Source organism: Aspergillus mulundensis (assembly GCF_003369625.1).
Source record: "Aspergillus mulundensis strain DSM 5745 chromosome Unknown scaffold_3, whole genome shotgun sequence".
Classification (NCBI taxonomy): domain Eukaryota; kingdom Fungi; phylum Ascomycota; class Eurotiomycetes; order Eurotiales; family Aspergillaceae; genus Aspergillus; species Aspergillus mulundensis.
The window spans coordinates 1,386,616-1,409,865 of record NW_020797891.1 but is presented as its reverse complement, the minus strand read 5'-3'; the positions used below and the strand labels follow the sequence as shown (position 1 = coordinate 1,409,865).

Here is a 23,250-nt window from a genome sequence, read left to right as displayed (position 1 = left end):
CTACATACAATAAACTATCCCAGAGACTGACCTGGCGTAGGGTATCAATGCTACTAGCCATGTCCGATCATAAACCCAGCGTGCACAAAGTACGAAGTTCAAAGACAATCCACCAACCCATCTCTCTCTTTCCTTTTCTAATATGACGCATCGCTCTGAGTCTACTTCATACAGCCCCATGTTTTTAGATATGGTATCACACATCAAGAAAAGAAGATAGGTAGATAGATAGAAGCGGCCTTGAATAGATAGACAGGCAGTAGAGGGAATAATGAAATAACTGACAAAGAACGCTGTCATCAAGTCATATCAAAACACAAACTTTTGGTGTCCGTCATTTCCTTCATCAATAAGTAAATAGCAAGGAATATCATTCAGCCTTTTTCAGCATATCGTACCGCATCGCTCCAGTTTTTAGGTTCCAGTCCATCCAACTCCTGTGCAGGTGTACAATAGGTATACATAGAAAAAAAAAAATAAGAAACAAGGGGGGGGAAGAAGGTGATAACCAGAGAGTGAGGATAAGGTCATATCGTGGCATTGTAGGGCTGTCGACGAAGGGGGATGCCGGACCGTGCGTCTAGCTAGCAAAGCAGATGGGGGCTCGAAGCAATGGGGTTGATTGCAGGAGATGGAGGAACATGATAGTAAAAAGAGGAGGGTATACGAGTGGTATAATTTCATGGCACCCAGGAATGAATGCCATGGTGTCAATGAGGAAGAAATGGCTAAGGTGAGTTTCACCTTGCCCAGCGCGCGAAGTCGAGGTTTAAGAGGATGTTCGAGTCTGCTGTCGCATTCCAATCGGTCGAAAGCTCCGACCTCCCAGAGCTAGTGCGTACCGGCACTTCTTCAGAGAAGATGTTGGCCTTGGTATTGCGGCGTTGGGTTGGGTATGTGGCATCTAATGTATCCGGGGTCTGGGACTGAGATCCCATAACTCGCTCCCGTAGACGCTTGATTTCGCGTAGTCTATTGCGCCATGATGAGATATGTTCGCCCTGACTATTCCAAACGAGGGAGAAAACCGACGCATTAAGCGCCAAGATGCGCACAAAGGGTGCAAGATTTTTGCCCGAGATGATTTTGGGCGACGCAGCGGGTGAGATTTCCGGGAACCCAGGCTTGCTCATTACCTTGACGCAGTAGAACATGTTTTCAGGATTCAACGCTCCTGCAGTTTCTACCTTGTCACTTTCAGTGAGCCGCGACACAGGGCTGATAACGATGTTGAAGAAGTTGAACTGCGAGGGTATCGTGTTGAAATTGAACGGGGTATTGGAATGATTGAAGATGATGTTCACGAAGTCGTTCCCTATGTGGCTCTTTTTAAGGATACAAGACGGATCAGTGTCAAAATTGGTGGGCATCATCGTCGTGACATGGTAGACAATTTCAGTGACACGGTCACGCCATGCATACGCAAACTCCCCGTCCGTTTCCGCATGTAAGCCCTGCGTATTGAACCTCGCGTCCTTGAGCGACACCTTGGTACCAAGACCTGATAGAAAGTACTCGTAGTCAGGGCTGCCAACAGTGTTGGAGAGGATTTCTGCCTCTGTAGCCTGACCGTCGTCAATGTATATGACGCCAATCTTATGGCCATCCACAATGTCATTGCGGTCAAATGTGCTCAGCGCCCGGCGCGTCATGTCGTCATCTGGTAATGGAATAGGCTGGATTGTAGTTGGCGTCGGAAAAGCCGTCGCCGTCAATTGAAGCATAATGTGACTGGGAAGGACATCGGTGCGCATGTTATCCGAATGCAGATGAGCATCATGGGTGACCGGAATTTGATGAGGAAGAACAGGTGCAGTGCGCTGTTGATACATCGCATAAGTTGTCCCCGACGCTTGTCTTTTAGTGATTTGTGACAATCCCGAAACACTCGCGGTTTCAACAGTGACTATGCTCATGCCCACAATCCAGGATTTCTTTACCACAGGTCCGTCCTCAGGAGAAGGGGGAAACGTGGTAAAGGGGATAGTCTCACCCAAATCCGAGAAAGCAACCCTTTGCATTAGGTCGAGAAAGACCTGACTTTGTTCTTCGAGGGTTTCTTTGCCATGCTCATCCGCGAAGATAAGTCTGCTGGTTATCCAATTGACGTGTTTCGCTCGATCTTGCAGCTTTAGGGACAGAAACCAGAAAATCATGACATGATGTGTTGAGGTATAAATGTAAGTAGACATGGCATCCTGAGCCGACGGCTCGGAAAGCTCACTGCCAGGAAGAGCTGCGGCTTCACGAACAACGCTCCCTGTTCTTGTAGCACCTTGAAGAATTCTGTTTGGTGACTCGGCAACCTTCTGCCTGTGCTCTCGGGAAGTCTGTAAAAGTCGAATACATATTCCAAAGACCGTGCGAATTTCCTCTTCTCGTAGGTTAATGTAAACCTCAGGAAGCCGTGCAAGTAGCGCCAAGAATTCCAATATGTGGACAGCCAGATTAGACAGAGTAATAAGTTTGGAAATTTTGTCTAGGATCCCGTTCAAGGCCTTAGTCACAGAAAGCGGGATCTCATGGCAGCAGACCGAGAGTGCATGTATACATCCCCGGGAAGTACCTCCCCAAGAGCCGATGATGCCCATCATAAATGATCGAACAAGTTCGTCCTCTTCACTCTTTGCAAAGTGCTCGTGATAACTTATCAGGACGCAAAGAGAATCGAATATATAGCCAGCCACGTCAGACTTCTTCACCCCAGTATTGACCGGTGGTTCTCGGAAGGAATCATTCTTGATTTGGTCACACAGAATACTGCGCAGCAGCTTGATTTGAGGAACTGCGTTGTCGAACAAATCTTTGTTTTGGAGCTGAGGTGCAAGATGGGTTAGAACGTAGCTGTAAATGTCCCAGTTCGTTTCACGCTGGAGTAATATGATGATTGTCTCTAGCCACACGTTTGCTTTCAACGCGATTCTTTGAGCAGGTTCCGAGTCTATTCGGGGCGATGTGTTTGGTGTTGCATGGGCATACAAAAACGGGCTGGATCCAACCGGAGGCTCCTCTGGAAGGACTTGCGGAGCTGTATATGCCCATACGGGATGAGATAGTTTCGGCACTCGCTGAGTATGACTTGTGCTGCGTCCGGTGGACCTAGATAGAGCACTGGTCGATGCCGCACGCGTCGGAAGCCTCCTCTGGGGTAACGACAGGCTGGATTCATTCTCTGCGATGTGGTCCCCGGCTGAGTCTTCCAGATCGTTCGTCAAAGAATTGGAGTCGAGATTGCGGCCGGATATACTCATCCTGAAGTTATCCTCGGGAACAGAAATGACGATGACGGAGCCTGATGAGTCGCATCGAAGCCTAAATAGCATCTTGAGTGCAGTCAAACGCGAGTCTAAAGGCCTGTCAGAAGACTCTGCTATCCTCAAAAGTGCTTCATAGACCGTTATTGCTTTAGCTGCAGATAGGTTCAATGACCTCAAAAACATTCTCACTAGTCCAACGGCGCAGACGTTTGCTAAAGAGGCCTCTAGCGTGAAAATCGATGACCGACCCTCCGGAGAAGAGACTTGAATCGAATCTTGTTCTTCCCCATTTAGATCTTTCAGATCTTTGGTCATTGGCGAGCTGATGATATCTATCAAAGACTTCAAAGCAGTATCATCACAAGAAGGGACGATATCGTTGACGAGGAAGGAAACAAGTGACTCTAAGAAAAGGATGCTATCTTCGTCACTGAAGGTCTCGAGCATAAGATCCAAAAGCCGCTCCGTATGAAAGAGAACCAAGGACTCGTAGGTAGAGAAAGCCTCTTTCAGGGTTTCCAGAGCCGTGATTCGAACCTCGGCTGGCTTACTACGGTCACGGACAAAATAATTAATCACTTGCTGACAGCATTGGACCCATCCTGAAGTCTGAGGATCACATAGTTTTTCAGTCCTCATAGTGTTGAGGATCAGTTCAGCCTGAGATGGCTCAATATGCTGGCATACGTTGGATAAAAAGTTCGTGATTTCCAGTCTCTGCTGTCCGTTCAAGCTGTCCCAAAGCGAGCCCACGGCAGATGCGATCTGAACAATGTTGGCCAATATGTTTGGCTTGACATCATCGATGGTACTACCCCTTGACTGGGGAGAGTCTGGGCTGAGAGGTGCAGCACTCGTTTCCGGTTCTTCGACCACCCGTTTAGAACAGGAATTGAGAACACTGACAAAGCCTGTCCAGTTTTGTGTCAAGCTGACTTGGGCAAAATCTCCCTCCAGCGTATTCAAACATAGCTCCAGAATGTCCGCCTCTAGCCGGCCATCGTTCTTCTGGACGACTATTTTAAGAGAGGCCATCAGAGGCTCAAACTGCAGTTGCGCTATGCCTTCTTGGCCATGTGCGCGAATAAGGTCAGCGAATGCATAAACTGCGCCGCGTAAGATATTTAGATGTTGGCCGTAGTGACCGGTCGGGTCGCGCAAGAAGGAGTGAAGGCTATCCACCATTTCACTTTTCCGCTTAGACTTAGCCAAATTTCGAACAGCTCTTGACGTAGGGCCCGATAGAGGTTTCACGGATGCGTGAATGCTACAGAGTACCTCAAGCATGGGGACGAAACTTCCATCAGGGACATCTCCATAGAGGATCACGGCATCAAAAACGGCCAAGGAATGCTTGATGTCAGCGACAACACTCGTCTTTTTGCAGATTATGAAAATCTGATCCAATAGTTCTCGAACCTCGTCGCTCTCTGGCTGCTTTCGCTGCAGGGTGATGAGGTCAACAGCGAACTGAAGAAGATCATCCAACACAGTATCTTCGTAGGCGAGTCCATTCGCTTTTCCGACTTTGGCTTTTCTCGCCTTTGTCCGCGCCGCGGCTATGATTTCGTATACCGGGAGTAGGAATGATGATATTAGAGGCAGAAGTGACGAAGTAGCGAACTCTAATCGCCTGCCATGATCTGACAGCGATACCAAGGCTTGGGCGCGAGCTGGGATAACATCTGATTCGGATTCGGACAATATGGAATCGAAAACCGTGCGACGAGCTGCGGGGGAAAGATCCTGGCGCGCGGAAATGCACATTAACAATAGGGAGCCACTACGTCGAACTTCGAAAGATCCTTCGTGGTGCATTAAATGTGAACCAGCTTCCCAGAGTTCAAGAGCCTGCTCTGGAGTATAACACTGAGGGGCTCTGGCCACTTGCTCCGCTTCATCACAGGCATGGCTCAAATTCTGTTTCTGCGCCAGCAATTTGACGGATGTCTCGAAATCCCGACCCCCCGAAGCATCCGAGGAGCTAGAAACCACACTTCCACGATGCATTGAGTCAAATCCTGATGGCTTCCAATAGCTTGTGTGTCCATCCGCGTACTGGTAAAGGGAGTCGCTGCTATCCGACAATGAGGCGGCGGAATTTGATTTCGTCCGGGAAGCGCTTAATGATTTGAAGACGCCAGCAATACCAGATGTTGAATACTTGTAGCGCGACGGAAATAGATCATCGTCAGGAGGCATGTGTCCTAGCGGACGAATGAGGGTATATACGTGGGATTCGATTGAGTCAACAGATTATATAAGAAACTGGATAAGAGCGGGTTTGATTAGCGATAAGAGGCTTTGAAATGGCGTCATGAGAGAAGAGCGGGATGCCGCAGTTTATCCAGGGTTCACAGGCAGTTCAGAGATAGCCTAACATACCATGAATGGATTTTAAGGAGAGGTCGGCAACATTAGGTGGCCGGAAGTGGAAGAAGATGAGGCTTGGATTCTGACGATGAGAGATAAGAGCCGCAGAAGTACTTAAGAGTGGCTGTGTCGGAGACCAGCACATGAGATAAGGAAAGACGACGCGTTGGCGAAAACAGACTCGGCGCCTGAAAAAGAATCAAGAATCAGATTCGCAAAATAACATCTAATCGGCGCCTAATAAGGAGAGAATATGAGATCTTCAGGCGCCGTGACGAAGCAGCATTTCCCCTCCGAGATCCCGAGCTTTGACCATCAAGGCCGATAATCGCGGAGTCGGAGGGGCTTTGTTCCGCGCAGATCACCTGACTGGCAGAATCACCCCGCGGACTGGTCACCGCCTAGAAATAATTCCAAAGCAACCCGTCAACCAAACAAACTGCCTGTCCAGGAATAAAGGCTCATTTCTCAGTTTCTGGTACATCACTTGGTTTCTGCGAAGAAATCTGGCAGTTGATCCTTTTCAAAAGTCATAATCATCTCTATCCTGGTCTATAAGCAAGTCAAACTTCTACACTCTTTCTTGGCTTCATTTATCTTTGCAGCACATATCATTCCCCTCCCAAATGGCGGATCTTCAGTCTATTGCCCAGCTCCTCGCAGCGAGCAGTGACCGCACACAAACTAAACAAGGTGAGTGTCTACCACTTCCAGGCTCAATTCGAGGACCATATTCTACGACTGAAGTATTAACGTGTTCTAGCTGAGGCCGCTCTTCGCCAACAAGAGAGTAACCCGAACTTCCCCATATCCCTCCTTCAGATTACTGCCTCCGATTCCTATCCGTTAGGCACTCGTCTCTCTAGCGCTATTCTCTTCAAGAATGTTATTAGGAGGAATTGGACCGATGAGGATGGAAACTATAAACTCCCACTGGAGGTCGTGGGGACGCTGAAGCAAGAACTCATCAACTTGATGATTTCCGTACCACAAGTACTACAAACCCAGTTGGGAGAAGCTGTCAGTGTGATCGCCGACAGTGATTTCTGGGAGCGATGGGATACTCTCGTCGATGTAAGTTTACTACCTGGTTTTCATGCTTGTGCTCGTTGGGCTTACTTCCCAGGATCTCGTTTCCAAACTCCAACCCGACAACCCTTCCGCCAACATTGGCGTCCTGCAAGTTGCGCATTCAATCTTCAAGAGGTGGAGACCTCTATTTCGGTCCGATGAGCTATATATAGAGATCAATCACGTTCTCGAGAGATTCGGCACGCCCTTTTTGACACTTTTCCAGGTATGTGCTCTCCGGGCCACGGCCTAGGTCACTGACATCGCTAACCGATATTTCAGGGGCTTGATACGTATCTCGAAGCGAACAAGTCAAACAAGGAACAGCTCGTTCAAGGGTTCACACAGCTTAACCTGATGGTCAAGCTGGTTTACGATCTTTCCTGCCATGACCTTCCTCCAATGTTCGAAGAAAACATGAATGGATTAGCGCAAATTCTGCTCAAATATCTTACATACGATAATCAACTGCTTCACACGGACGACGACGACGAATCCGGTCAACTGGAATACGTCCGCGCGGGCATTTTTGAGGTTTTGACACTCTATGTGCAAAAATATGGGGACGAATTCAACCAACATATACAACAATTTGTGGAAAGCTCTTGGAACTTCCTCACCACGATCGGGCAAGAAACAAAATACGACATTCTTGTTAGTCGGGCGTTGAAGTTTTTGACTTCTATTGCCGGCATGTCCCAACATGCGCAAATTTTCCAAGCAGAAAGCACGCTTGCCCAGGTCATTGAGAAGGTCGTCTTGCCAAATGTCAGCCTTCGTGAATCAGATGAGGAATTATTCGAGGACGAACCGATTGAGTTTATCCGGCGGGACCTCGAGGGGTCGGACAGCGACACGAGGCGGCGGGCTGCTACGGATTTCCTGAAACAGTTGAATGGAAACTTTGAGGCATTGGTCACGAAAACTGTGCTGCAATATATTGAGCATTACCTGACCGAGTATGCGAAATCGCCACAGCTGAACTGGAAGGCCAAAGATACCGCAACCTATCTGTTCATCGCCATCGCAGCTAAGGGAGTCGCAACCGCCACTCACGGAGTCACAACCACCAACAGCCTCATTAACATCACCGACTTCTTCCAAAAGCATCTTGCTGCCGATTTGGTTGCTGGAGACGGTGTGCATCCGATTCTCAAGGTTGATGCTATCAAGTATCTGTACCTCTTCCGCAGTCTGATCACAAAGGAGCAATGGCAGGAAGTATTCCCCTTGTTGGTGAACCACCTCGGCTCTTCGAACTTTGTCGTCTACACCTACGCGGCTATTGCGGTTGAGCGTGTATTGTACTTCACCGACAATCAAGGACAGCCCATCGTCTCCCCGGACACGATCAAACCTCTAGCCAAGGACTTATTGGAGCATCTTTTCTCACTGATCCAGAAAAACCCTGCTCCTGAAAAAGTGCAGGAGAACGAATTCATCATGAAATGTGTCATGAGAGTGTTGATCGTCATCAAGGAGACTGTTGTTCCCATCACTGACAATGTGCTGAAACATCTGATCAACATTACCCAAATAATCAGTAACAACCCCAGCAACCCGAGGTTCTACTACTTCCATTTCGAGGCGTTGGGGGCATTCATTCGGTAAGTTCGGGTACTCTGACACCTTTAGCCTGCCGTGTACTAACTATGCCATAGGTTTGCTGCTCCCTCGAACCCCGACAAGCTTGAGCAGGCTCTGTACACTCCGTTCTCCGCCGTTCTCCAGTTGGATATTTCAGGTATGGTTAACTCATTCCGACAAGAACATCTGAATTGACCTAGTTCTAGAATTCGTTCCCTACATCTTCCAGCTTTTTGCTGCCCTTCTCGAAGCCAACCCATCAGGGACATTGCCAACCTACTACCAGGGTCTCATTGCTCCCATCCTTGCACCTCAGGTGTGGGAGTCCAAGGGCAATATTCCCGCTCTTGTGCGACTTCTATCGTCCATCATTGGTCGGGGTTCGCAGCACATCTTGGAAAACAACCAACTCATCAACACGCTTGGTATCTTCCAAAAGTTGCTGTCATCTAAGACAAATGAAGGCTACGGCTTCGATCTCTTAGAGGCTGTGATTGAGCACTTCCCATCGTACGTCGCTTTTGCAATCTACTATCCACACGCCACTAACGTCGCTTAGGGCCACACTGGAACAGTTCTTTAAGGATATCATGCAAATTATCCTTACCCGCCTTCAGAACCACAAGACAGAGTCTCTCATGCTCCGGTTTGTAAGATTTTATCACTTCATGTGTGCCAACGACGCCAAGGGTTACAGCGCCGATTTCGTCATCCAGGTCATGGACAAAGTCCAAGCGGAGTAAGTTTTGAAATCGTTCTTATCCGGCCAGACACTGACTGCGTCCAGTCTGTATGTTCAGTTATATCTGAATGTCATTCTACCTGAGTCACAAAAGCTTGCACGCCCTGTAGACCGCAAAACCGCTGTTATCTCATTCACCAAGACACTGGCCAATTCCGAGGCATTTGCTGTCAAATATATGAAGGGATGGGCCCACACATGCAGAGCCCTTCTCAAGCTCCTGGAACTTCCGCCCTTGCCCGCTAGCAAGGACGACATGATTGCTGAGCATGATGTTGAGGATATGGCGTTCGGTGTCGGGTTCACAGCTCTCGTCACCATCCGACCCCAGGTCAGGGACCCTTGGCCGGACACCGGAGCTGATCTCAAGGCGTGGGTTGGAAAGTACCTGAAGGAGGCAGATCAGAGACACGGCGGGAAAATCTCAGGATTTGTTCAGGAACGGCTCGACGACGAAGCCAAGGCGGTGCTCGGCAGTTATATCGCCTGATATTTCTCCGTGGGCATCACCTCAAAATATAGTATATGTCCCTGAACACGGGATAACGTTAATGATTAGCCATTCTAATACGTAAAAGAGACCCAATGTACATGTTTGACGCTGTCGTCATGACCCGCCATGCTTTGCGTCTGCAGTAATAGTAAGAGTCGGTGCCTGAGAGCTTTGCTCTGGCCTCTCTGCAGCATCAATTCCCGCCCCCGCGTTTACGCCCTCTTCATCACCATCCCCATTTCCGCTCTTCCCATCTTCTAAATCCCGATACTTCCTGCGACTCTTCTTCATCTTACTCGCCTTCTTTTTCCGTTCGCGCTCGGCCTTAAGCGCAACACGACTCTGATTCCCCTTCAGAAACTGCTCAACTTTATCAGCCAGAATCTGGCGCGCGAATTTCTCATTCTGAGACCGCGACCGTGTAGCCTGCGATTTCACGACGATGCCGGTGGGTTTGTGGATTAGTTGTACGGCGGAGTTGGTTTTGTTCTGCGGACAGAGAGAGAAAGAGAGCTGTTAGCGATGGCCGGACTTCGGACTATGGAGAGGAGGGAACCGGGTCGCTAGGTAGGCTGGCGCACGATTTTCTGTCCTCCGGGACCAGTGCCCTTGAGGTAGGCTAGTGTTATGTCTGCATCGTCGAGCTTTATGCGCGGGGGAAGCGGCTTTTCTGCGAGGAGTGGTGAGGCGGAGATGGTTCGTTTGAGGCTGTGACTGGGAATTGCGGAGATGCGGAGGGGCGCGAATGCGATGTTCGGTATGGGCAGTCGTAGGGGTCGAAGCATGGTCGTGGTCAAGATATCGGGTTCATTTTAAGGCCGATGCAAGTGGGCAGGAGGCTAGAGCTGCTGCTCATGCGGTATCATGCTTGGAGTGGGGAGGAGCAATGACTCAAGTCCAGCCCGGCAGATGCATTTAGCTGTTTCACGTTTGTTTGGACTTCAACCATGCCGGTCGACTACATCAGTGGACAAAGCTTCCCCGACTCGTTCCATCCTTCGCTCTAACTTTCAGTGCCTTGCTACATCATCGCCCTGACAGATTCCCGGAGCAACTCACTCTTGGACGGAGTGCCGAGCATTAACTCGACTGTAACTTGTCGACATGGCGCTATCTGCTTGCTGGATTTACAGACGTTATACTACGTAACTGTCATAGCACTCGATGAAGCAGAGACATCGCCACTGGACAAGGTTCAAACTCCTTGTTATCTCGCTATCGTCTGGGCACACCTGCACAAGTATGAAGTATGAATAATTCATATACACCCCCGCTATTCGTACCGACTTTGCTCGCGCATCTACCTCGAATGAAATATCAATTGGCGATCGCACTGCATCTGCTAAAAGAGCCTGAAGATCAACCTAGCTCTTAGCATCCGACAGCCTGTTCAATGCAGCACGGACATGCCTCAATGCGGGCAATCACCTGTCCTGGAAACAATATTGTATCGTGACACAATGCGCGGCAGAGTGGCGCCGTCCTCGAACGCAAACTCAAACATGAGCTTGAACCTGGGCCCTTGCGCCCACGTATACGGTGTCTGCGCTGAATCATCAGTGGCAGCAAAATTAAGCCCGCTCGCTTGGTCATAGAATGTGACCATGGCATCGAAGAGCGGATGATTCGGAAACTCCGTGTCCCGATTGAACAGCGGCCACAGCGGAGTCTAGGGCGCGGCGTGCGCGAGAGCTATCTGGCTAGACCGTGAGATAGACTGCACAAACGCTGACAGAGATGGCTCCGAAGCCGTCGGTACCTGGACGCGAGTTGACAACAGCTCGAGAAACAGCCATGGAGAGCTAGTGAAGGGTGACGCGAGTTTAGTTCCGCTGCTGATTCGATTGGGAGCAGAATCCTGGAGCTTGTACCGTGGTAGCTTTCTCGGTCCTCGCGGAGGCCAGGTAGAAGAGGCAGCGAGGATGCAGCTAGCATGTCAGGTAGTGGTTCCGCAACTCCAAGTCTTCTTCGGATGTCTTGCTGGCTTACACCGGGGATTTCGAGTAGGGTAGGTCGTCTGGAAGGGCTGTATTGCCATTAGAAACTGTAACCACCTCGTCCAGGAGAACCTGCATGGTGTGAGGTCGCGATTAGCATGAGTCGCCGCGGTGCGACGTCGCTATGGATAACCTCCCCGTTGGCCGGCGTGCCTACGAGACTGGGTATGACGGGCAAAGAAACGAAAAATGTCTTGCAGGTTGAGCCTGGCCGGAAACTTACTCAAGACACCGAGCGGGCCGCAACAGGGCATCGCTGCCATGCGGTATATCCCTGCTAGCTATTTAAATTCATCCACAACACTCAGCACATCATCGCATCGGCTGAAGCTCCTCCTCCTCTACATCTCCGAAACCTCAACCCCAGAACCATCCGCCCCCAGAACCATGCCCGTCTTCGACGTCTTCGACGTCCTCGCCGGCCAGCTGCACCGCGCCGTGGTCTTCGACTAGGGCGTCTGCCGTGACCGCTGACCAGCCATATGAACAACGTCGCGACATAGGACCACAAGCCCTCCGCCGAGTTTCGCCGAGAGGCCCGCGAGCGCGTCTCGCACTACAACACAATCCAGTTCGAGAGCGTCAAGATCAAGCACGTCGTGGAACGCGGACGGGTACTTCACGGCCCTTGACGCCGCAGAGAGCACCTGGACCAGGCACTGTTGGACTTCTATCAGATGGCAACAATAAGATCGTGTATCGTCAGAGTATAGGCACATTAAGCTCACCAGCGGCGTCCCTGGTAAGCCCACCAGCTGCATCTCACGAGATCACACCTCCACTGGCGTCGTTCAACACCCGTGCCTTTTCTATTCGTTCCGGGCTGCCCGATCATGCGGCTGCGTTCGTACCCAAGGTATACCGCGACAAGTCAGTGGTGTCGCAGTATCCGCACGCCGCGGCTCTCATGAGGATCGTCGAATCGCTAGAAGGCCATTTACAGACCACCCAAGCGCCAATCGACCGGGCAATGTGCTTGAACTAATAAGTAATGCTAAAGGTGTAGGACACTTTGGAGTTACCCGAGTTCCAGTCTTGCCAGAGTTGTCCACCGTCGATTGCTATCATCATGGACCTAGTCGTGGGGTTGTACGCGGCCGTGTCCCTCACCATTCATCCGCGGACGAACCCGGGATCGAATGGTTTTAACTGAAACAGCAACCTTTCTGCTAGCATTGAAAAGACCGGGGTAACTGGAACTGAAACGTCGAGTATGGCCACTGCGCAGGATGTATCGCTGTTCCAGTTCGGATGCGTCGATTTCGACCCGCACGAGCAAGGAATATTCCTCGATTCAATGGTGAGGCGGGGCTTGGGGCGCTGCGTTGAGTCCATCAGACACTGTAGTCGAGAAGTCCGTCGGCGACAGCAACTGGAAGGCCAACAGGATGGAACCGCCGTTCAGCATGGATCGTTTCGATTGACAAGCTCATTTACAGGTTGGGTGCAGTTGCATTGGTATCAGGCAATGGAACACCAAGCAGTTCGGCTTCTCGCATCAGTCCCAGTTCGGTGTGTAATCGTGCGCAGGAGGAGACACGATGAAGACGCTTTCTGGGTGATGAAGAGTTTATCTCTGAATCGTACTGGCGAGCGTGTACATATAACGATCATGATTATATGTAGTTGTGCTGGTGCACGATACCCTGATTGAAGCCAAAGAGCTTTTTCTACACGTCGCCTTACTCGTCTCACTCGAGTTGAGCGCTAACTCAAATTCCACTGTCTACTGGATGATACGCGATATCTATGCCATCCTGGGCTAGACAGATATCGTTCGGGCGGAGCTCTCTTCCGTGCAGATTGTCAGTGACAAACTCGGCGTCAAATGGAAGTTTCTCCAAGCCGACTCGCCATTAGTTAAGGCCTGCTACTTCAAGACCCTGCGGCTCGATTTAGCGCCCTGCGAACGACAGTCCAGTACTCCGTACGAATTACGGCTGCGGAAAGACTACAGCCACTGCACTGTACGTTAGGGCTACGGACCGGATGCTGGACACCGATTGGCCAACACCACGGGCCGGTGCAGCGGGCCGTTGGATAAGCTCATCCAGGCCCACTACTCCGTAAGACCATGGATATTGTTATTTGTTAAGCATGCTTAACGCGAGAGAAACAGCATGATGCCTCGTTGGGCTTACCAGGCCCCGTGCACCTGGCCATGACCATGTTGGCCCTCTTCATGGGCATGTTCACTGCAAACCTCGGCTCGATGATTTTGGCCACGGCCATCCCCCGCATCACCGACGAGTTCCACAGCCTCGCAGGCATGGGCACAGGTACATTCGTCATTGCCGGAGAATCGGTCAAGCCACAGCGCCAGCCTAATTTTTTGGGCGTCATGGGCGCAACATAAGCGCTTGCTTCCTTCATCGCCCGCGTTTGGGCGGCGGGTTCACCGAGAGAGTCAGCTGGCGGTGGTGCTTCTACATCAATCCCTCGATCGGCGGGCTTGGAGACGATTACCCAGCTAGACCTCTCAGTCTGTGCATCGATCATGGGCGCGGTAATCTGTTATATGCTGGCGCTGCAATGGGTGGGTTGCAGAAGGCTTGGTCGAATAGGACCCTTATCGGCACGCTGATCGGATTTATTCTGCTATTCGTCGCGTTCGGAAGCAACGAGTGGTGGTTTGGCGAGCGCGCCTCTATCTGCCGCGGCTCTTCAGAATCCTTGCCAACTCGGCCGTCGTCTTCTTCAACTCCGGCGGCTTCTTCGTCCTCATCTACTGCCTCCCTATCTACTTCCAGTCCATCAAGGACCCCTCGTCAATTACTTTGGGCGTCTATAGTCCCCCTTTCTCATCGACGATATCTTCTCAATGGTTTCCGGCATCCTCCTCACAACAACACATCATTTCGTCCCATTCATGGCCGGCGGCTCGGGCCTCAGCGCGGTGAGCGGCGGTCTGCTCTACTCACTCAGACCAAAATATATCAACCGGAAAATGGGTAGGCTACCGGTTGGTCGCTGGCGCATCAACGGGCTGAAGGGGGTGTTCGCGGTGGCGACGGCTCTGCTGACGATGGGCGCTCTTCTGACGCTGTTGCCTAAGCAGGAGAAGTTAAGGCCTGAGCTGGAGACGCCGCCCGCCACGGACGAGAAGGTGCAGAATGAGTTTGACTGGCATAGTTAATGGGAGTCTGACAATTTTAACGTGCTCGGGCTTTGTCAGGACACTCTTGTGTTTCACCAAGAGATGGATTAGATACCCTAAACACAAGAAGAAGGCGGAGGAGAGGCTAGAGGTGGTGTATCTAGATACCGCTTGGCTCAGACACTGGCCGCACACGGCCAAGCATTCCGCAAACGGTGGACCTTGCGAATCCCCTACCCAGTCCGTTCCGCCATCCTCTTCCTGTCCTCCAAAGGGCGCTCCAGCCCATTCGCCGTGATTATCATATTCATGTCTGCATGGCGATTGAGGCGCGCATCATGGGTATAGCCTAGGACAGGCTCCAGGGCGACCAAGCCGCTATGGATCTTGGGAATATAGCCTTGCGGATAGTGCGCAAGACAATAGCGGCCTGGTCATCCTCCAATCGTGCAAACACCATTTCATCCTGTAAACTCTGGCCGGAGGGAGGTGTGAGAAATTGGAAAGAAAGTGCCAGAGATCAGGTCCTCTTTCGGAATGAGAGGCCCCAGATCGTAGATGCCGCTTTTCACATGGGGATGTGCGCGGAGCAGCAGCGCAACCAGGCCGCCCCCCAATGTCGAGGATCGTTTTCTGCGATACCTCTTATAACCCCAAATTCAATTATTTCATAGATAAAACAGCAAAGATTTTAGAATACCAGTTTGTTTTCTGTAAAGCATAAATTAACTGCCGTGTAGTAATGCTCCTCCTGGTGGTGCCAATCCCTTCTGACAGGACCCTGGGTGGACCGAACCATTGCCTTTCTTCCCCTGGACAGCTGGACTATTCCCATCTTGACCTACTGGCTTCCCACTAGCCGATTCCTTGCAGTCCAGATTCCCCTTTCTTATCATTATTGTCAAAATCTATCCTTTGATCATTCTCACTGCCAGTCTGTCACTATCCTAGATTCCTAGATCCTCCTAGATCCTCCTAAATTCTCCCAAATTCGCCTCCCCGCATACGCTTCGACGTCGATCGACGCGCAATCCTTGTCCTCGATATCCACCCCGACCGTCCTTTTGCGCCTTGAGAATTTGCTCCTCATATCATGGTATCGAGACAAGCGGACAATTGACATCTTCAACCTCAACGTTGCCTTCTAGACGGGCTTCGCTTGCGCAACCTGTCCCTTGACTTCCGGAACTCCATTCCTTGAGACCACGTCCTCAGAAAACTCCCCTTTCGCCGCCTCCTGCTTGCTTGCTCTCGAACAACTTCCAATCAACGAGTTCGCAACAATGACTCTCCTCTGGATAGCATCCGCCTTTATCCGCTGGGTTCGCCTGAAGATCTACCAGTATGAGGTGACCTTCGCCGTTTATATGCTTACTCCTACGGAGAAATTCATCTTCAGTATGTTCTATGTTCTACGATCACCTTTCGCACTTACCGGTTTACATTCACTGACTATGAAATCGCTAGACTCCATCCTCCTCACCCTTATCTCCATGATCCTTACCGCTATCTACGTCTACCTACCCGATCATCTCCGCACAATATACGGCCACCTCTACTACTACTGGGTTGGTGAGAGACCATTTGCTTCGTCAGGCATTGCCGCAATCACCACGGCCTTTCGCGATAGTGGCACTCAGACTCTGGAGGTGATGTACGAGACGGCCCAGAATACGGCTGCGACGGCTGCTACAACAGTTCCGGGGTTGTAATGCCAGCACGTGCTACTCTTGTTTCAATTCGTATTTTACTTCCGGGATGCTGTTTTTCTTGCTTTTGGTAGCGGCCAAGTCGAGTCAGTTTATTCTTCGTCATGAACCAACCAGCGACGTTCGCTGTGCTAAATTTCGCTATCTCTTCCCTAATTCCTGATACCCGTGCCCTAATGTTCTGACCACCGACTGCATGATCAACGTTCTTAGACCCTGAAGTGGGATTATGTGCTCGTTTCGATTTAGGCGTTGAGATGTTTTCTCGAGAATGGCGTTTGTCCTAGGCGTTTCGGTCTTGTTCCCTTCAGACAGCATCGTGGTCCACTCCGTTAAGTTCGACTATTGTTATACCCTGTTAGCAGTCTTTTTATTGTCATTCAGGGCTCCATGACATTGTCATCCTTTTCGTAAACCTACGAGTATTAAGGGTACGATTTGTTTCATTCGCTGGCGAAGTACTGTTTCAATCGATTTTCAGATTGGTCAATTTGGCTGCTGAAGTATTACAACTTTTAATCAGAATTTTGAAAACGACCAGGCGCAAAAGTCCAGAGACGGAGGTCCGTCAAACTCAACGATAACTCCATGATGCTTAGAGAAGAGTATTATACAACAGCAAATCAGGATACTATACAGAAATATTCCAAGCACAAAACCTAAAACTCCGCCGACAATAAATAACCATAATAAATGGGATGGACACCATTCCATTAAAAGGAACAACGCCGCGCAGGCCCGAGTTCAGCTCTTCGCCAGCTCGACCTTCCTTTAATAGTACTAATGCATATACCGCGCTGCGAAAACCCGCTCACTCTGACCCCGACTGATTCTGCGCCTGCGACTGTGCCATGGCTTGAGCCTCTAGTTCCTGTGCCCTCGCCAACTGCCGTTCACGCCGCTCCCTCTTCAGCGCATCAACCATCCGCATACGCGCCAGCTCTTGGTCAATTTCTTCCTTCTCCAGCGGGATCTTATGCGATTGTTCGGCTGTGGGCCAGAAGCCGGGGACGCTGAAGCGCTCGTCGAGATTCGTGCCGAAGTAGTACATCCAACCGATGGGGAAGAGGACGTACATGCCGAACTGGACGTAGTAACAAATGTTAGTTAGATTTGCGGATTGTGGAAGAGAGGAAATGCGCAGATGATTATTAGGTAGATACCTTGAAGACTTCGAGGTTTCCTCCTTGGAGGCGGCGGAGGATGGAGGACATCTTGATGCTTGATAGTTGTACGAGGTGGGCTGATTCCGATGCGGATGTTCTGGGTTGAGTGTGCGCTGAATTGGGCGGAGGTAGTACGGCTGGTAACAAGAAAGCCAATTGCTTCTCAGCCTTTGCAATCTTCTGAGATTGACGTCGGCGTTTGCTATGTCGGGATTGTAAATTGTCTGAGGCCCTGATCGATGGTCCGATCTCGAATCCGAAGCTTCTCCGATAAACTTGAAGAATCCCCCGGGCCGGGTCCCTGTTCGGAGAGGTTCAGCGGGTTCCGAGCGAGGCTCAGAAACGCTACCCGCGTTACTTCCACTTTACACTTATTTAAATTCCACCACCCCGGCCTAGGTAAGCCCTCCAACCAAATAAGCCCCTATACCCAAGCAGAGAATAAGAAAAGGCGCCCTCGAGCAAAGGGGGGGGGGTCCCCCGATGTCCCCGAAGGGGATTAAGGAGCGAGGGGGCGAGCTGGGGGTCCCCCCTTTGCGACGGGCAAGATACACCTAGAAAAGACTTTATAAAGGAGTTTACGGAGTAGTAGGGATTAAGGCTCAGAAATCTGCGTGGCAGTTGTGGCAGTAATAAAGAAAGGCGGAAAGTATTGGCAAATAGCGTTTCTGAGCCTTGCTCGGAGGTTCGGTGAACCTCTCCGAGCGTGGTACCCTCCCGCGGGCCTATCAAACGGTCTGGATTATTGGGGTTGCACGTGACAGAGCTCGCACGCCTCTTTTATCGCCGGCTTAAAGCGGCATCAGATCGGGCCGAAAACGGAAGAGGACTATGGAGTCATAGAGGCTGGAAATTATTTTTGTTCAGCAAAACATCTGTCATACTTCTCTTTCCACATATACCTGGCTGAGATAACAACATGCCTCTTATCGAATCTAATGCCGCTGGGCCCTCAACGGAGCAGCTGCAAAGACTGCCTTTCCCTCCGGTCACATATTCGCACATCCTACATTGCTCCTACGACTATTGGCAACCGAAGTGCGCATTTCCCTACATTATACCGAAGCAGAAGACAACCACTGACTTGGAGGCTTGCAGATATCGCGCGCTCACTCCCAAGTCACGTCTCATTCCTTTAACACCCTCCTTCGTATCCTACCTACACGCGGACGGAATCGTCCTCCCACCAGAGAATACCCCGCCAACCGACGACGACGATGACTTCTCAGACGACCCCGATGCAGAGGAAGAAGAAGACCCTTCAAAAGCCTGGCCGGAGATCCACGCGCAAGTCAAATCCACAATCGCCGAGCTCGACGGCAAAGTCACGCCAAAACTAAACTGGAGCGCACCCAAGGACGCCACCTGGATGGCCGCAACAAACGACATGCAGTGCCGCACGCCCAACGACATTTACCTTCTCCTCAAAAGCAGCGACTTCATTACACACGACCTTGAGCACCCATTTGATGGCTGCGTCCCCGATACCTCATACTCGCCCGCTCCCGTCTCTACCCCGCCAGAGGTAAAATATAGCCTCGTCCTCCGCCAGTACGTCAACTTCAACCCGTCGCTTGAGTTCCGATGTTTCGTGCGCAATAAGGTCCTGCTTTGTATTTGCCAGCGCGATCAAAATCACTTCGACTTCCTCTTCGACTTGCGCGATACGCTCCGCTCCCGTATTCAGTCGTTCTTTGATGAGAAGCTCAAGAATACCTTCCCGGACTCGAGTTTCGTCTTCGACGTCTACATCCCGGCGCCGCACCAGCGAGTCTGGCTCATCGATATAAATCCCTGGGCTGAGCGGACGGACCCGCTTTTGTTCAGTTGGCTAGAGATCCTGCGCATGAAGGACCCGATCGGGATCCAAGAGGAGGATGATGGCGCGGAGGAGCAGTTTGTTCGCCTTTCGCTCAATGGACATAGCAACGGGGACCAGGCGTCTGATTCTGAGTCCGAGGAAGAAGAAGAAGCGGAACCCGAGGACACAGAAGACGATGCGCCCTTACTCCCTGAATTCCGACTGGTTAATCGTGACGATCCGGAAGCGTACTCTTTCACAACGACACAGTACTCAGCGCATAAGCTACCTAAGGAGGTTGTTGACGCCTCGATGACTGGGCCTGGAGGCATGAGTGAGTTCCTGGGCCAGTGGCAAGACATTCTTGCTCGGCAGGCGCAGGAGTCGGATACAGAAAGTGACAGTTAGAATCATATGCATGATGTGGCCACGAAAGTATAAATAGCATTCATTGGTTTTGTCGGAGTATGTCCTGGTTAGACGGCGTTTACTTCATTGGAAAACGGAGGAAAAGTCACTTCAACATAATAGTTCAAGCCATTTGATTATTATCAATTTCTCGTCATTCCAATACCCTGCCTGAGGCTTCCACCTTTCAATTGCACTCACTATATACACGAAATAAACTTCTTGGAACCAAAGAAAATCTAGGCCCTCTAGAGAATCTAAAGCTTATGCCTTTTCTCCCCACTCGCCAACTTCCTAAACTCCTCCTGCGGAATCCCCGCCAGAAATCTCTCTAGTCCCTGGAACGCCTCAATGGTATTCTGCCGATCCATGACCTCCCTCCCGGGCCGCCTAATCAGCGCCTTGATCCGCAAAAGCGAGCTCTGATTCAGATGCGGCCCCATCCGCTCATCAACCTCCTCAAGCACCTTCTCCAGGAACCCCTCCGAATCCTCGGGCTTCCCGCTAGGCGCCGTGATAACTTTATTCACGAAGCCTGAGTTCACAAGCTCCTCGCATGTAATCCGCTTGCTCTGAATGAGGGCCTCGTTGGCCTTGGCAATTCCCAAGCGTTCGACGAACGCCGTGGAAGCACCGCCCTCGGCAACAAGACCAAGTGACGAGAAAGGCGTGAGGATAAAGGTGTGCGGCGCGGCGTAGATGAAGTCGGCGAGGGCAACAAGGGCGGCGGAAAGCCCGACGGCGGGGCCGTTTAGTGCTGCGACGAGGATCTTGGAGTGGTGGGAGAAGGTGTGCGTTACGTCGATGTTGTTGGCGACGAAGCTACGGACCAGCTCGCGGCGGACGTTTGTGCCCAGCCCGGAGCCAGGGCGCGCGGAGGAAACGTCTGCGCCTCTATGGATATGAATCGTCAGCAGTCTGTTGTGGCTGAAAATAGGATAGGGAAGGGACAAAGAAAGGTCAGTACGCTGAGAAGAACCGCCCGGTCCCTGTGATCACGGTGATGGTAATGTCATCGCGCTTGTCGATTTCGCGGAGCCGCTCGCCGAGCAGATAGTAGTGGTCGGCGCTCAGGGCATTGAGCTTCTTGGGTTGGTTGAGCGTGATGATCGCGATGCGGTCTTTGTATGTGACGGTGATGTCTTGCTCGGAGGCCATCTTATCTAGGATGCTGCTTATCGGGTGTATGGAGTGACAGCCTATGCATGCGGACCGAGCGGGTTTAAGGGTGATAACGGCGGATTGTAAGATATGAAGAGAGCGTAAACAGACAATGGAGTAGATCAGAATCAGCAGCCTCCTGTAATATAAGGTAAGGCAGTACCGAGAACCGAAAATCACGTCCTGGGGGACTGCTGGGCCGTTTTGCGGGGGGCCTAGGCCGACGAGCCGAGGCACAGTGGTGATACGGATTACGTGAACGAGCTTTTGATGGTGCCGCTTTTAAGCCGGGGTTAGGGAGTCGGGGTCTGGGTAGGATAGGATCACGTGCGCTGCTCAGTGCCTAGCCCGCAAAAAATTCCCAAACACCCCACACGATCCTGCTAATTCAGAGGACGAAAGATGAAGAAAAAGGAAAAAGAATGACCGACGCAGGGCTCGAACCTGCAATCTCCTGATTCGTAGTCAGACGCCTTGCCAATTGGGCCAGCCGGCCTTTGATGATTGGACGCTTAATTTATGCATATATGGCATGTAACGTAAAATTATCAAATTTGACCAACCCTAACTGCAAGGTACGCATACTGGTGGATTATTGTCTGTTTAGGGTGCTTTCAAATGACTGCTAAATACGGAATAGTTCTGCAGCTATATGACCTTTGTCGCCAGCCTTCAGCTCATTGCAGCAGACAGCGAGGCCTACAGTTTCGACGACGGTCCACTGCGCCGGTCAAGCTGCAGTATATCCTTTTCCTCCATATCATATTGCTTGAGTAGCGCTTGTGTCTTCTGTTTTTGCGCTTCGATCTTGCTCAGCAGGGCCTTGCCGCGCTTGTTTTCATTGCGGCCCAGCTGCAACATGTGCACCTCGTCAGGGCCGTCAACGATTCTCATCGTCCTCGCTCCAGATGCCATGTTGGCCAACGGGAAGTCTTGTGACACTCCACCGGCACCGTATGCCTGTATCGCACGGTCCACAATCTCTTGTAACATGCGCGGCACTTGGACCTTGACCTCGGCAATTTCCTTGAGAGCATGCTTGGCATCTCCCTGGTCGATCATGATGGCAGCGTTGAGAACTGCCAGACGAGCGGCGTCGATCTCGATCCGTGATCTGGCGATGCGCTCCAGCATAATCCCATGCTCGCTCAATTGTTTGCCGAAGGGCCTCTTGCGAGGGTCATTCACTCGGGCTAGGAAATATTCGAGGGCTTTCTCTGCCTGGTATCAAATGTCTGTCAGTAAACCCGTCTAACAAAAGTCCAAAGAGAACATACCGCGCCCACTGATCTCATTGCGTGATGGATTCGACCAGGTCCGAGACGGCCTTGAACGACTTCGAAACCGCGCCCTTCGCCTAGAATCACGTTGCTTTTATGGACGCGAACATTGTCGAAGTATACATGTCCGTGGCCGTGGGGCGCGTCGTCATAGCCTAAGACCGAAAGCATGCGCTTGATCGTAATCCCGGGCGTATCGGATGATACAGCAATCACCGTTTGTTGCTTGTATTTGTTTGCATTTGTTGGATCTGACTTGCCCATAACGAGGAAGACCTTGGTCCGGAGATCACCAACGCCGCTCGCCCACCATTTCTATCTCCGCCATCAGTATAACCCAAACAAATCGAGAAAAAGTAGGTGTAAGTACCTGCCCATTAAGAACAAAATAATCACCATCCTCTTTCATACTCAGCTCAATATTCGTAGCATCACTACTCGCAACTTGCGGCTCCGTCATCAAAAACCCAGACCGAATTTCACCATCCAACAACGGCCTCAACCATTTCTTCTTTTGTTCCTCGGTGCCGTATTTCGCAAAGACCTCCATATTCCCCGTGTCCGGCGCCGCGCAATTCGTCGCCTCGCTGGCCGTCAGACTCCGCCCCAGATACTCCGCCATGATCCCATATTCCAGGTTACTGTAACCGGCGCCTTCGTTCGCAAAGTGGTTCCTGGGCAGGAACATGTTCCAGAGACCCAATTGCTTGGCCTTGGCTTTGAGGTCTTCCATGATCTGAGGGTGCGCCGAGAAGCGCTCTTGCGTTGTCTCGCCAAGCGCTTGGTTGTAGACGGCGTCGGCGGGGATACATTCTTCTTCGACGAACTTTTCGACTGCATCGAGGGTTTTGAGGGCGCGAGGGGAGACGAAGGGGCGAGCGATAGCTGGGATTCGTTGCGACGCTGGGATGTGTCCGTTCGGACTGTTGACCAGGCAAGGAGACGACGTCATGGTTGGTAGGAGGCGATGGCTGCTTAAGGAAAGGGAAGAAAAGACGGAATAGTACTCCTTACTCTGAAGTATCCGTAAAGTATTGGAGAAATGGAGAGGAAATCTGGGGTTAAACGTGGATTAAGAACTCGCGACGGCTACTCCCCCTCTTGCATG

At 51.1% G+C, this 23,250-nt stretch overlaps 9 protein-coding genes across 9 annotated transcripts; 4 read left to right on the top strand and 5 right to left on the bottom strand.

Moving 5' to 3' along the window:
- Nucleotides 1–740: 740 nt before the first annotated feature.
- Nucleotides 741–5,459, bottom strand: DSM5745_04215 (putative GTPase activating protein (Tsc2); the record flags this gene model as incomplete). Its single annotated transcript, XM_026746231.1, has 1 exon — nucleotides 741–5,459. One exon carries the CDS (start codon nucleotides 5,457–5,459, stop codon nucleotides 741–743), a length of 4,719 nt encoding a protein of 1,572 aa, XP_026605227.1.
- A 797-nt stretch (nucleotides 5,460–6,256) lies between these two features.
- DSM5745_04214 (putative chromosome segregation protein Cse1) lies at nucleotides 6,257–9,520 on the top strand (the record flags this gene model as incomplete). Its single annotated transcript, XM_026746230.1, has 8 exons — nucleotides 6,257–6,323; nucleotides 6,394–6,704; nucleotides 6,757–6,927; nucleotides 6,984–8,308; nucleotides 8,363–8,445; nucleotides 8,495–8,798; nucleotides 8,848–9,027; nucleotides 9,076–9,520. 8 exons carry the CDS (start codon nucleotides 6,257–6,259, stop codon nucleotides 9,518–9,520), a joined length of 2,886 nt encoding a protein of 961 aa, XP_026605226.1.
- Nucleotides 9,521–9,637: 117 nt separating this feature from the next.
- Nucleotides 9,638–10,308, bottom strand: DSM5745_04213 (peptide chain release factor family protein; the record flags this gene model as incomplete). The annotated part of the gene is made up of 2 exons (XM_026746229.1): nucleotides 9,638–10,012; nucleotides 10,105–10,308. The coding sequence occupies 2 exons, from the start codon at nucleotides 10,306–10,308 to the stop codon at nucleotides 9,638–9,640; spliced, it is 579 nt and encodes a 192-aa protein (XP_026605225.1).
- A 1,401-nt stretch (nucleotides 10,309–11,709) lies between these two features.
- On the top strand, nucleotides 11,710–12,505 carry DSM5745_04212 (uncharacterized protein; the record flags this gene model as incomplete). Its single annotated transcript, XM_026746228.1, has 3 exons — nucleotides 11,710–11,958; nucleotides 12,024–12,134; nucleotides 12,161–12,505. The coding sequence occupies 3 exons, from the start codon at nucleotides 11,710–11,712 to the stop codon at nucleotides 12,503–12,505; spliced, it is 705 nt and encodes a 234-aa protein (XP_026605224.1).
- Nucleotides 12,506–15,900: 3,395 nt separating this feature from the next.
- DSM5745_04211 (serine palmitoyltransferase small subunit family protein) lies at nucleotides 15,901–16,329 on the top strand (the record flags this gene model as incomplete). The annotated part of the gene is made up of 2 exons (XM_026746227.1): nucleotides 15,901–16,015; nucleotides 16,085–16,329. The coding sequence occupies 2 exons, from the start codon at nucleotides 15,901–15,903 to the stop codon at nucleotides 16,327–16,329; spliced, it is 360 nt and encodes a 119-aa protein (XP_026605223.1).
- An 808-nt stretch (nucleotides 16,330–17,137) lies between these two features.
- On the bottom strand, nucleotides 17,138–17,540 carry DSM5745_04210 (uncharacterized protein; the record flags this gene model as incomplete). Its single annotated transcript, XM_026746226.1, has 2 exons — nucleotides 17,138–17,410; nucleotides 17,490–17,540. The coding sequence occupies 2 exons, from the start codon at nucleotides 17,538–17,540 to the stop codon at nucleotides 17,138–17,140; spliced, it is 324 nt and encodes a 107-aa protein (XP_026605222.1).
- Nucleotides 17,541–18,411: 871 nt separating this feature from the next.
- cdc123 (cell proliferation protein CDC123) lies at nucleotides 18,412–19,701 on the top strand (the record flags this gene model as incomplete). Its single annotated transcript, XM_026746225.1, has 1 exon — nucleotides 18,412–19,701. The coding sequence occupies one exon, from the start codon at nucleotides 18,412–18,414 to the stop codon at nucleotides 19,699–19,701; it is 1,290 nt and encodes a 429-aa protein (XP_026605221.1).
- A 257-nt stretch (nucleotides 19,702–19,958) lies between these two features.
- Nucleotides 19,959–20,859, bottom strand: DSM5745_04208 (dodecenoyl-CoA isomerase; the record flags this gene model as incomplete). The annotated part of the gene is made up of 2 exons (XM_026746224.1): nucleotides 19,959–20,595; nucleotides 20,669–20,859. The coding sequence occupies 2 exons, from the start codon at nucleotides 20,857–20,859 to the stop codon at nucleotides 19,959–19,961; spliced, it is 828 nt and encodes a 275-aa protein (XP_026605220.1).
- Nucleotides 20,860–21,561: 702 nt separating this feature from the next.
- DSM5745_04207 (uncharacterized protein) lies at nucleotides 21,562–23,094 on the bottom strand (the record flags this gene model as incomplete). Its single annotated transcript, XM_026746223.1, has 3 exons — nucleotides 21,562–22,083; nucleotides 22,140–22,457; nucleotides 22,513–23,094. 3 exons carry the CDS (start codon nucleotides 23,092–23,094, stop codon nucleotides 21,562–21,564), a joined length of 1,422 nt encoding a protein of 473 aa, XP_026605219.1.
- Nucleotides 23,095–23,250: the final 156 nt, after the last annotated feature.